This window comes from Scophthalmus maximus, chromosome 2 (genome assembly GCF_022379125.1).
Source record: "Scophthalmus maximus strain ysfricsl-2021 chromosome 2, ASM2237912v1, whole genome shotgun sequence".
Classification (NCBI taxonomy): Eukaryota; Metazoa; Chordata; class Actinopteri; order Pleuronectiformes; family Scophthalmidae; genus Scophthalmus; species Scophthalmus maximus.
The window spans coordinates 9,341,304-9,353,235 of record NC_061516.1 but is presented as its reverse complement, the minus strand read 5'-3'; the positions used below and the strand labels follow the sequence as shown (position 1 = coordinate 9,353,235).

Genomic DNA, 11,932 nt, shown 5'->3' with positions numbered 1-11,932 from the left:
CTTAGTGAGGAAAGGAATAGCGTCGCCCCCTGCTGGCTGAAAACCTCAAAATCCTAATGACTGATGTCATTACTTTTTTATTTTTTTTTACCACAGAAATAGAATAAATATTAACTTTATCAGCTACTGTATATGACAATTTAACTTTAAAAGTAAGTTTAGTAGTGTAATGTATAATATAAAAGTTAATTTGTACAAAAAATTGATGTCAGCATGTACATAAATTTTTCAGTGCCATACATTTACTGCCTCTTCACACATATACATTACACACCCACCATATCAGCTTGTATCATGTTAAGTAAGCAGTTGTAAACGTCTGAACACAGTACTCAAAATATTGAATACAGACCAATTTTATTGAAATAAGACGTGTATTACTTTTACAAATCCTCTCACAAACATCAGTCTGCACAAACACTATTCTCTTCTTACAATACACCCTTTCAAAATCAAGGTCCCTCTCCTCTGATGAGCGAGTGAAATCTTTGTGACTGGGCTACTGTGTGGTGGTGGGCCTGTGGTTGAAAATTCAGGATCTATTAAGCACACAGCCAATTTTTTTAGGGATGAGTTATATTTGCTTCAGCTATCTGGGGAAGACTGGAGCAAGCAGGTTAAGGCTGATCACCCAGATACACAGACTTAAAACATAGGGACTCCTTCTGACAGAGCTTAGCTTTGTAGTGGTGAAATAAACAAAACACAGACGTTGCAGTTTGGCAGTGTTATCTCACCTATCACCTACTAGATTCATACAGACTGAAAATACTGACAGTTTTTCCTTTGCTGGAGTCTCATCTGACAGTGGAGTGAGATTTGAAATTGGGATGAGACACCAGGTAAACCTTTCGTCAACACACAACTAGTGACTTTATCATTTGGATTCTACTACTAAGGTCACCACTCTGTATTATAGCAGCTTGGGAACTGAAGAAAGAACTAAGCTGTAACAGGATAAAAAAAAATCATCCTCCTTTTTACTGTACAAGGTCATTCTTGGAACTGCTCGGACACCATCATTTGACAGACAAACAGATCCATGTGCAAGAAAGCATTCAAACAGTGAGGAAGGAATGTGACTTGCAACATTAAGAAATCATGTACAGTATGCATGTATAGTGCTTTGCTTCTGACAAGCCCCTTCAGTAGCCACAAGTTTGCTTAAACATATTAAAACTACGTGATTTATTGTGCTGTAATTTATTAAAGGAGATTCACTGAAATGGCACATTATACAAAAAAACTGTGAAAGAAAATTCACAAAAAGAAAAAAAGTCAACAGTTGAGTGTATAATGTGTTTTGAGCGTGAGGCACATGGCAGTCAATTTTTATGTCACACTGAAAATGTGTCTGGTGGTTTACTGCAAATGAATAACCAAAGGGTCAGAGATTAGAAAATACAGGGAAACCCTTCATCCTAAGCCACGTCATCTTCATCAAGGGAAATCCTACTGGATGAATCACTTTTTCACATAATTGAGTGATGTCACTCATTAGTTTTGCCATCATAACTCCTTCGAATGGATCCATCACTGGTTGGGCACAAGTCTCTGGCGGGTCGGGGAAGTGAGAGGGGAGGACAGCCTCTCTGAGGAGGTGGAGGACGTCAGGGACGACTGCAGGTGGACTGTCTTGTGGAAAAGCTTGTTGCTAATCAGCACAACCAGGGAGAAGAGCCGCAGCTGGAAGTGGCTGAAAGAGTGGAAATGTGATCAGTACACAGAATACAAACCTTCAAAACATACAAAAAACTTTTTAATTTAGACCTACTACAGCTTAGTTGGCGTCTTAGCCTCATTTGCGCTGATGATGAATAGAGGGAAGAGGATGGAGAACAAGCAGCCACTGTGGAGAAACAAAAGAAATAGATCATATAAAAGCCTGTCAAGGATAATTCACCCACAACACGAGATCTGTTCCTGTTTGTTGTGTGGATATCTGTATACAGAGGAATTTTGTAACTCATCAACAGATGATCAAAATAGATGGTGATTATTCCTCTGTTGATCAACCAATTAATTAATCAACTACTTTCAGCCCCACACATTAAATTGTTTTATTTATTATATAGCTGCATTAATGTGGGAAATACCTTTGCACCTGAAACAGGATGTGATTCTTGAGGTGTGGAGGTAGTTGCACTTTTTTAACAAGAGTTGAATATATATATATATATACACACACACACACAATAGTCAAGAATGAACATTAAAATTAATTTCATAAAAACAAATTTCCTCTTTCACTATTCTTCCAATAGTGCTTTTCACTGAAGGTAAATAGTAATGTATACAAATGTATTCAAACAAAATATTTGTCATATACAAAAATGTATTAAAATTTTTCCTCTAACCTTTCCTCTAACCTTCCTTCCTAAACCTTTTGTAAGCACGTATTAGGAGTCAGGACTGGATAACTGTTTCTAGAGTAATGTGTCAAAAACTGTTAAATGAAGCTTACATACAGATTTACACATAAAGAGTACTGCATAAAGAGTAATAATAATAATAATGATAATAATGTATTGGATTTAGAAAGTGCTTTTCAAGTACCCAAAGCGCTAAACAAGACAAAACAAGAAAAAACTAACAGAAAAGAAGAAAGTGTAATGTGGGGGGGGGGGGGGGGGGGCGCTAGGGGTATGCAGATGAGAAGAGGAGGGTTTTAAGACGTGACTGAAAGGTTGTGAGGGAGTCGGAGTCACGGATGTCCTGGGGGAGGGAGTTCCACAGCCTTGGAGCAGCCCTGGAGAAAGCACTATCCCCAAAGCTGCGGAGGTTGGTTTTGGGGGTGGAGAGGAGACCGACAGAGGTGTATCTGAGGGACCGTGTGGGTTGGTAGGGGAAGAGGAAATCAGTGAGGTATTGGGGAGCAAGATGGTGGAGGGTTTTGAAGGTGAGGACCAGGACCTTGAAGGTAATTCGGTGGGACACAGGGAGCCAGTGGAGTTGTTTTAGGACTGGGGTGATGTGGTGCCAGGATTTGGTGTGGGTGATGAGACGGGCGGCTGCGTTCTGGACCAGTTGCAGTCTTTTGATGGAGCTGGGGCTGATGCCAAAGAGGGGTGAGTTGCAATAATCTAAACGGGAGCAGATGAAGGCGTGGATGAGTCGTTTGGCGGCGGGGAGTACGAGTGAGGGTCTGATCTTGGCGATGTTACGGAGGTGAAAGAAGGAGGTTTTGACAATGTGGCAGACATGGGGTTCCAAGAGAGAGGGGGGAGTCGATGTGGGAGAGGGGGGGGGGGGGGGGGGGGGGGGGGGGGGGATTTGGTGCTGAGTGTCGTCGGCATAGTAGTGGAAGTCCAGGTTGAAGTGGCGGAGTATCTGACCAAGGGGGAGGATGTAGGTGATGAAGAGGAGGGGGCCGAGTACGGAACCTTGGGGAACGCCTTGTGTGAATGTGGATGTAGCAGAGGTGTGATTGTGGAGAGTGATGAAATGTGATCTGTTAGTGAGGTATTCCTGGAGCCAGCTGAGTGCAGTACCTTCGATACCGAGGTGAGTCTGGTGAGCAGGATGTCCTGGCTCACGGTATCGAAGGCTGCACTCAGGTCGAGAAGGAAAAGGATGTTGAGGGAACCGGAGTCAGCAGAGGTGAGGAGGTCATTGAGGACTTTGAGTAAGGCAGTTTCTGTGCTGTGAAAGGGGCGAAAACCAGATTGGAGGGGTTCGAAAAGTTTATTAGCGTGGAGATGGGATTGGAGTTGAGTGGCAACAATGCGTTCCTGGGTTTTAGAAAGGAAGGGGAGGTTGGAGATTGGGCGATAGTTATTGAGGGAGGAAGGATCGAGAACAGGTTTCTTAAAAATGGGGGTGACAGCAGCAGTTTTAAAGGCAGAGGGGACAGTGAGGAGTTGAAGAGGTTAGTGAGGTAGGGGCAGAGAACGGGGAGGCAGGACTTTAGCAGGGGAGTGGGGAGGGGACCAAGGGAGCAGGTAGTCAATTATAATTATCTGCCAATTAACCCAGCAGCTAACTACTTGATAAATCGAGAGTTAACAGTTTTACCTAATGATGTATGAGGAGGGCAGGGCGGTCAGCAGAGCCATTGGTAGACCAAAGCCAAAGTAATAGGGCCAGTTCCTCTCAATATTGGACAGCCGTTGGTGCATCTCGATGCCTGAAGCAAACACAAACGGCCACATTTCTGTTTGACTTCTCCGGTCAACGCAGATAATTAATTTGCGTGTGAAGTATAACATCCATGAGTATCTCACCATGATTGAACCAGCGATACTCAAAGCAGTACAGGGAGTAGAGCAGAGACATGTGCAGGAGGCTAACCATCTGTCCAATGGCATCGATAGGGAAGAGGCTAACGATCATACCCTAGAGGATCATGAAAATACACAACACAATTAGATTCACCTGCACTGAGAGAGCAGTTTGTTTAGAGTAGAGACTTTGTCTAAGCTGTGTAGAAAATAATGCAGATCAAGTTGTGGTGCATAGAACGTCTTCAAAACAGGTAACAACAGCCCTCATCACCAGATTCCTCAACAACTTCATAAAAAGCACAACCTCAGCAACTGCGACAAACCTTTGATATTTTGAACATTCTTCTAATTGACTCGAGGCCGACGTGCTGGGGATGATGCTGCTCTTAACAGAGTGAAATTAGGCATCCTTGCACATTGTTCATGTACAGCATAACTTTAACTCCATTAAAGGACTCACTCAGAGAAGTGCACACTGAGCCGAGCAGACATTTGGTGAATCTGGGCTGACAATATCTGCTTTCAGACATTCAGTGAACATTGTCCTGAACTTCTCTGGAGGGGCTGTATGAGAGAACACAAATGTCCGCAGATGTTTCTCATGACATACTGCGGAGTTTCCCCTGTCAGCCTAGTATAATCTCTGGAGAATGTCTAAGTGAGCCCATGTGGGAATACAGCAGGAAAATCTCCAGAGGATTCACAGTGAGCGAGTGGGCGTGTTGATGACTGTAGCTGAAACTGCTTTCCACAGCACAATTATCGTCGTGTCCTGCCCCCTGCATGCTCTACCCAGATGCCAATGGATGTTCCAGATATATTCCAGCTTTTTTAAAATTTGTTTGACTTTGACAATCTCCTGCTGCGTTCGTTTGCATACGTCGTTCATGTCTGAGAACAGCTAATGACAGACCACAACAGCAACTTTACTGTAACTGTTCAACTCAAACATCCCATATGCACTATGGTGTGATTTTGTAGTTGTGATAAACAGAGAAGCACAAGGTATATGTGTCCCTGTCTGTGTAAGTCATACAGCATCTTCTGACCATCATGTCATGTTGGGTTCAAAAAGCACCTGAATGAGGAAGAGTGCCTGAAGGAGGAGGTTGAAGAGCATGTCTGCAATGATCTTACTGACGCTGGGGAACGGCTGAGCTTTACAGCCAGATACTTCAAACGCAAGGTCAGCAATATCCTGCAACAGAGAATCACACAATCATGTCTATATTTGTATGATTAAACACAAAAACAAACTGCAGTTTTCTTTTGCTTTGCAACGACAATTTGAGAATGGCGATACAACGCTGTCTCTTGTGATGATATGGACTGCAGGTAGAGACCATGGATATAGACAGATTGTGGTTTCTGTGTAATCAAATCATTCTTAATAACAATATTTGAATATAGATTTTTTTACTATAATGTTCCAATAGAGCTCAACAGTGACTGCCCATGTTGACGTTTCATAAAATCCAGCATGCAAAACTCAACACAAGCCTGTATGTCTTGTCTCTCATACTGGCCCTGACAGAACCCACAGGCTGGCCCTCACAAACACTAAACTCCAGTACGAGGCCTCATTCGTAGTGATTATCACAGCTTTTCTGTGGCATGTCAGAGAGGGAAATCATGGTTTCTCTGTCGTAAATGTACGCAAACGATTGTAGAGTTCAGTGGTAGCAGTAACTCACTAGCCGACATGAAGTTGGTGGGTTCATCAAGCATTTCCATGGTAACAGCGAGCTCCAACAATAAGAGACGTTGATGTTACAGTTTAGGATTGTGGGTAGTGTAGTACTTCTCAATGACATTATGAATAGAATGTGTTTTTCTAAAAACAAGGTTGATATACAGACTTGTGGCTTCTACAGGATTCTGCAAATATACACTTCATAGCTTGTGGTAAGTCTACCTTGGATGGTAACGACATGGCTAATAATCGAAATGCTTGATTCAGAATATGAATGGGATTTTTTACTTCTGGAACCTTACTATTGAGCTCTATGCTCTATCATTAAAGTTCTTGAAATATTCCCAAATAGCATAGAGTTGACTACTACCTTCTGTATATTTTGCCATTAGTGTGGCTTTCTGATAAAGGATCAGTCACAAACGTGGAAATATGAAATATGTTGTATTATGCAGCAGTAGACAGCATATACTGTACCTGTAGTAATTTCAGACCCATGAAAAGGAGACAATTTTCTTGACTTTATGAATATGAAACGTCTGTATGTGCAGGAGGATCAATGCAGATTTTAAAATGGCTGCCCACTGTGTCATCACATCATTAAGGCATATAGCAAAGCAGAGACTAACCTGGAACCAGATGGCGTTGACTATCTTGCTGAGGACAAACAGGGGGAGAACCCAGAGAGCACTGAAGACGGAGGTCAGGAAGAACTCTAACCAGGACCACACACTGCCATGGAGGGAGGGGTCACCTGGAACACAAACAGATCATTGACTGACTGGTTCCAACCACAAGACAGAGAACCTGCCCCAGATTCACTCATCGATCAGTACATACCGATGATTTTTGCTGTGAGAGTCTGCAGTAATGGGATAAAAACCCGGTAGAAGAGAAACAGACTGAGCTGAAGAGGAGATGAAACACAATAATTACTCAATTACTCATACTTTCTTATTAATATACTGTACAGTGTTGTGCAGTATAATAAGCACAGCAACATTTAGAAAACAAAAAAAACCTGAAATGGGATGACTACATTAACTGTACTGTTCTGTAGAACAGTGTCATAACCGCGTAATTCTTCCTCACACAACTGGTTATGTGAGAGATTATTTCTGCAGTTGATTTTTACGAGAAGGACATGTACCCAAATTGTGCAGAAGCTAAAAGTTGAGTTTGTGGAAAAAAACTGTCATCACCGAAACTCATGATGAGCAGCTGTAGTCTTCAACAGTGTGTGAGACAAGGTTGTACTGTGATGGTTGGTTAAATATCTTACCCAGAACACTCCTCCATTCCAGGCGCAGCACTGAAAAATCCTGCTGGCTACTTTGGGTTCACTGAAAGAGAAAATAAATAATGACAATTATCATCACTGTAGAATATCAAAGTTATAGTGTGGTTTCACTTTTAACCACACTGAAGGTACAGACAGATTACTTTACAAATCCTAAAAATGGGATCTACATACATCGTTAGAGCTGCACAGCCTGATGACTAATCCAACAACATATTGTAATTTACACGTTTCTAGATTTTCATCTACATATAATGTAGAAAAATGTCCAACCACAACAGGTACTACACAACAGGATTTTTTGGAAAGCTAAGCTCACAGAGGAGTTTCCAGTCTAGTCTTTTAGGAGAAGATACTCAATCCCATAAATGGCATTAATTAGTGGTGTAACAGATCACAGTTGATCCGTGATCCATACGGATTGCCACCTACAGTTCAGAAAGCATGTGATCCGCGGATTAATTCCAGAGTTTAACCATAATGCGTAAAATACCGTTCTACTTTCTTTTTTACTGCCACGGTGACTTTTTTAAAGCTGCGTAATAATTCCCGAAATGTCGATGCAGAGAGCTGCAGTGAAAATAAAATGATCGGGAGATGTTTAAGGAAGTTACATGTTCACGTGAACGAGGCATGTTAACAGCTGTCGAAGTGGATCATATGGCTACTAGGAGCGGAAGAAAGGGAGAAGCCACCGGCATCATTTAAGTCTTGTGTATGGGAGCATTTTAGCTTTTCTGTAAAATACACAGATGAAGGTGGTGATCAACTGGCATGGCGGAAAAGCTATAACTGTAAATACTCCTGTCTAATCAGCCAGATTCAGTTAACAGTAGCATGGCAAACAAAAGATACAGATTTTTTTCCCAGGCCTACTTGTCTGGTTTGCGCTCCTCACTCTGTGCCCTTCTCTGTGCAAGGGCCCCACTGGCCCTTCTCCTCCGCTGTTCTTCCCTTTTCTGCTGGATGCGAGCATCCAGCTTGGAGATTGTTCCAATCCCCAATATGGAGTCCTTGATCCCCTAGACATCCCAGAGCAGGAAAGAGAAAAAACACATGAGGCTACTAACTTGTTGAAATTAATTTAAAATGTCTCAGCTAGTGTCTGTTGAGCACAAGAAATAAAAAGCTGTGTTTGCTGTAACTAATGCTTTAGGTCAATGTTCAACTTTGCATTAAATCAATAGCAATGATGACAAGAACTTTGTCTATGGTGATTCTCATTCATCAAATTTATCCACAAGGGTGTTGAATCAGGAGCATCTGGACTACAACCAGTCACATTAAGAGCAATTCCACCATTATGAGAGGTGGATCATGGAGGCTGGATGATGAAAAGAAGGCCAATTTTTAAAAAGGTTGTCTAATATTAACCAATAGTTACACTGTTTACTGAAAGACTCCATATGGTTCATTCTCTTCTATGCAAGTAGCAGAGACTCGGAGAGATACCATTATTGGGGTCGGAAAAGAGATGAGAGAATTATTCCAAAGACAAATATTATCTTTGGACTTTGGAGTACAACCAGCTCACGTTCAAGCTCAGAGTATACAATGATAAGGTTTAAGGTAATAAAATGAAGTTCAACCATCTTTATCTGTCCTCAACAAAAGTGCACAAACAGCCATGCAAGTTCAGAGGTCTGTCAATATTTGACCTTCATACATCACATGTACAGCACTGTGTAAGCACCTGATGTTTTTTTATTCTTATTCGACTTTCAATACCATCAGGGAGACTTCTGATCTGTCCCGAATTCATTCTGCAGCATGAAAACAACACCACACATGCAGCCAGTCATGAAGAACATCTTTAGAGAAGGAACACACTGACACACATTGAGCGTAAATCCAGAGAACTGTTGAAGTAACTAACTCCCTGCCAATACCTTGGAAAAACTATGTAAGCGCACCGAGGACAACTTGCACCATTTGCTTTAAAAGCAAGGGGTAGTCACAACAAACATTGATTTAGGTTCTTTTTCTGTTAACTGCACTTTGTATGAAGTCACCCGATAAATAAAAAATAGTCATGCCATTCTTTTTGAAAGCGTCCTCACTTAAACCTTTTTACACAGTATTGAACTTCAGTCAAAGAATGTGATGTTCTATATTTGTATGAACTTCTGAGGACATTACAACAAAAATACATTACAGACTCTATTTGGGTAGCATGTACTTAAGAGCTATTGTATAAGATGAACTACAAGTGGGGCGTGTGTGAAGTTCTGGACATATGCACGCTGTTTTTATTGACTGCGTCACATGTCATTGTGTCTTGTAGAAAAAATTCAGTTTTTGTTGTAACTTTCAGAAATTTGATAATTCTACTTTATGTTTATTATTGAGAACATAACAGGTGGTGGTGTTGTTGTACTTGACTGCATACTAATTGAAACGTGTTTGTAAAATTCTGTATAACATACACCCCAATAACATACATAAAATAAAAAAAAATAGGTGTACTTAGTACGAATCCATAGATAATTTTCACTGTTTGTGAACTGCCTTAAATCACAGCATACGTGTGCGTGTGTGTGCGTGCACATCTGCTGACCGTCGCAACATTGCGCAGGAAGGCCCTGACGCTGTCTGTCATCTCTGGACCAGCTGCAGATCCATCAACTGCAGAAGGAGGGGGGGCTGGGGACCTGGTGGTCAGCTCTCATGGTAGGGAGGAGCTCACCCAGCAACCTGCAACCACAACAAACCATGAAAACAAAGTGAGGACAACAGCTGATGGGTGGAACTTTATCTAGCAATTTACTATTATTTTACAGATGAGATGTACACAGCTGCAGACTCACTTTGATATGCTGACACAGCAGCTAAATGCTCTATAGTGAATTTGCTTCCAATACATAGTAGTTTACTTTACTTTCCCACGAAGTTCAGCTTTATCCAGCAGTAGAATGGACATTTATACAGAATAATAATCTCTACAGCTTTTACTAATTTAGAAAATCAACCCTTTACGTAGTGGTTTATTTGGGCCTCTGTCTGGCTTTAAAAACAGTTATCATGGTTATTTGCTCAATTCGGAAGCTTTTCATGTACATTCATGAACCAAACTTTCCTGTATAACGCTGCTATAGCTCTATATCTATAGATATAGATCTATAGATCTATATCTATATATATAGATATACATCTATAGATCTATAGATATAATAGGTGATTGTTATTGTATCATAGAACAATAACAATCACTACACATGACAAAAAAACTCTTCTGGCAATGAGATTGTTCTTACATGTTTGCAATATTTGGTAGCCATTTTGTGCCGATTCATGACTGATATAATTTTATTTTAAATCCACTCAAAAACCCACTTTGTCATCCACAGCTGATTTTTCTTTAAAGAAAAGAAATGGCAACGTGGGATTTGTCACTTCGCTGCAAGTTTTTGGTTTGTTTTGATAAGAACACATCTTTCCTTTGTTCTGGAAAAAAATAACAAGTAGATTTATTATTTTGATGGCTCTCCCATGTGTGGTCCTTTAGAATGTGAACATGTGTTGAATGACGGAAAAGAGAACCCAAACTAGTTTAAAGTTTCAACTGAAGCTGCCAAGGGGAAACCCAACAGGATCTAATGTAAAGTAGGGAGGCACAGCTCCTGCCTGTTTTGATGAATGCTGCCATTGTCATATTTATGCACAATAAACAAATGGGTGTCGTGTGCACAACAGAAGAATCAGCTGTTGGTAACCTCTCGGTACATTTCACAGGTAAGACGTGGAGGTGAAACGCTTTTCAGCTGGAGCCTCTTGGGGGAAACTGTTTGTGTTCGTTGACGTTACCGAAGCCGTCTCGGCTGGTTAGCTCCGAGGGGTGACGCGTGTCGACCGAACTCTCTCCGGCCAAACGCAGACATTGTTGAGGAAGGTTTCCACAATTTTGATACGCGAGGACCCTCGGTGTGCAGCTGGCCTGGCCGGCGCACTGCCTCTGACGTGGACTACTTTGTCCGCTGCCCTGCTAGCTTGTCACACTGTGTGCTAGCTCAATGCTAACGCTCAACAACTAGTGTAATAGTTGTCGTTTCCGTCCGGACAACACGGAACCAAGCGAGTTCAATCGGAGACGCAGCACAGTTACCCGCGGCGTCGTCCTTACCTCGAGCGACAGGGTCAGTGTTCTGTTAACTTCGTCACTTCTTTCTCTCAGCTGCTTTAATGTCACATCAACAACAACCCTCCGACCAGCAGCAGCCAGGGCCGTAGGAAAAACAAATTGCGCAAGCGCCGCCCGCAAAGCACCATGGGAAGTGTAGTCCTCTTGTCGAGGGACTGAAATGAGACGCATGGAACATTCAGACTCGTGGGAAAAGTTTTTTTTTATTGTGAGCGTTATTGCATTATATTATTCAATATGCCTGCAATTGAAACTATGATATATCAGTAAGGCTTCATTGATAGGCTCCTCTGTCATCTTCCCTAGGGCTGCATGTAGCAATTTTCTTCATGATCAATTAATCTCCCGATTTTTTCCTTCATTATTCAATTAATTTTTCTGAACAAAAATCAGCAAATACTGAGAAATGTGTGCGAGAGAGAGAGAGAGAAAGAGAGAGAGAGAGCTTTTTATTCATACTAATTTACTATTCTATTAGTTTATCATAATCTGTACAGAGAAGATTCTTGGTCCAGCCAAACCAAAATGCTTAAAGTATCATCGAAGCATTTTAGTATTATACCAAGTAAGAGGGGGCA

General features: G+C 41.5%; 1 protein-coding gene across 2 annotated transcripts; it reads right to left on the bottom strand.

Moving 5' to 3' along the window:
- Nucleotides 1-340: 340 nt before the first annotated feature.
- ei24 (EI24 autophagy associated transmembrane protein) lies at nucleotides 341-11,487 on the bottom strand. 2 transcript variants are annotated; one of them, XM_035625890.2, is made up of 11 exons: nucleotides 11,337-11,487; nucleotides 9,774-9,910; nucleotides 8,093-8,238; nucleotides 7,199-7,259; nucleotides 6,757-6,823; nucleotides 6,546-6,670; nucleotides 5,302-5,421; nucleotides 4,224-4,335; nucleotides 4,015-4,126; nucleotides 1,775-1,849; nucleotides 341-1,696 (listed from the first exon to the last, which is right to left on the bottom strand). In XM_035625890.2, the coding sequence occupies exons 2-11, from the start codon at nucleotides 9,813-9,815 to the stop codon at nucleotides 1,534-1,536; spliced, it is 1,023 nt and encodes a 340-aa protein (XP_035481783.2). In that variant the 5' UTR covers nucleotides 9,816-9,910; nucleotides 11,337-11,487; the 3' UTR covers nucleotides 341-1,533. The 2 variants fall into 2 exon arrangements, with proteins under 2 accessions (XP_035481783.2, XP_035481782.2); XM_035625889.2 differs by lacking the exon at nucleotides 11,337-11,487 and adding an exon at nucleotides 8,910-8,979.
- Between the last annotated feature and the right edge of the window lie 445 nt (nucleotides 11,488-11,932).

Excerpts from the sequence above, each read along its gene's own strand:
- ei24 (XM_035625889.2), bottom strand. Across the intron at positions 5,422-6,545 it reads TCAACGCCATCTGGTTCCAG|GATATTGCTGACCTTGCGTT; the intron begins GTTAGTCTCTGC and ends TCTCTGTTGCAG. Across the intron at positions 1,850-4,014 it reads CCCTCCTCATACATCATTAG|TGGCTGCTTGTTCTCCATCC; the intron begins GTAAAACTGTTA and ends GTTTCTCCACAG.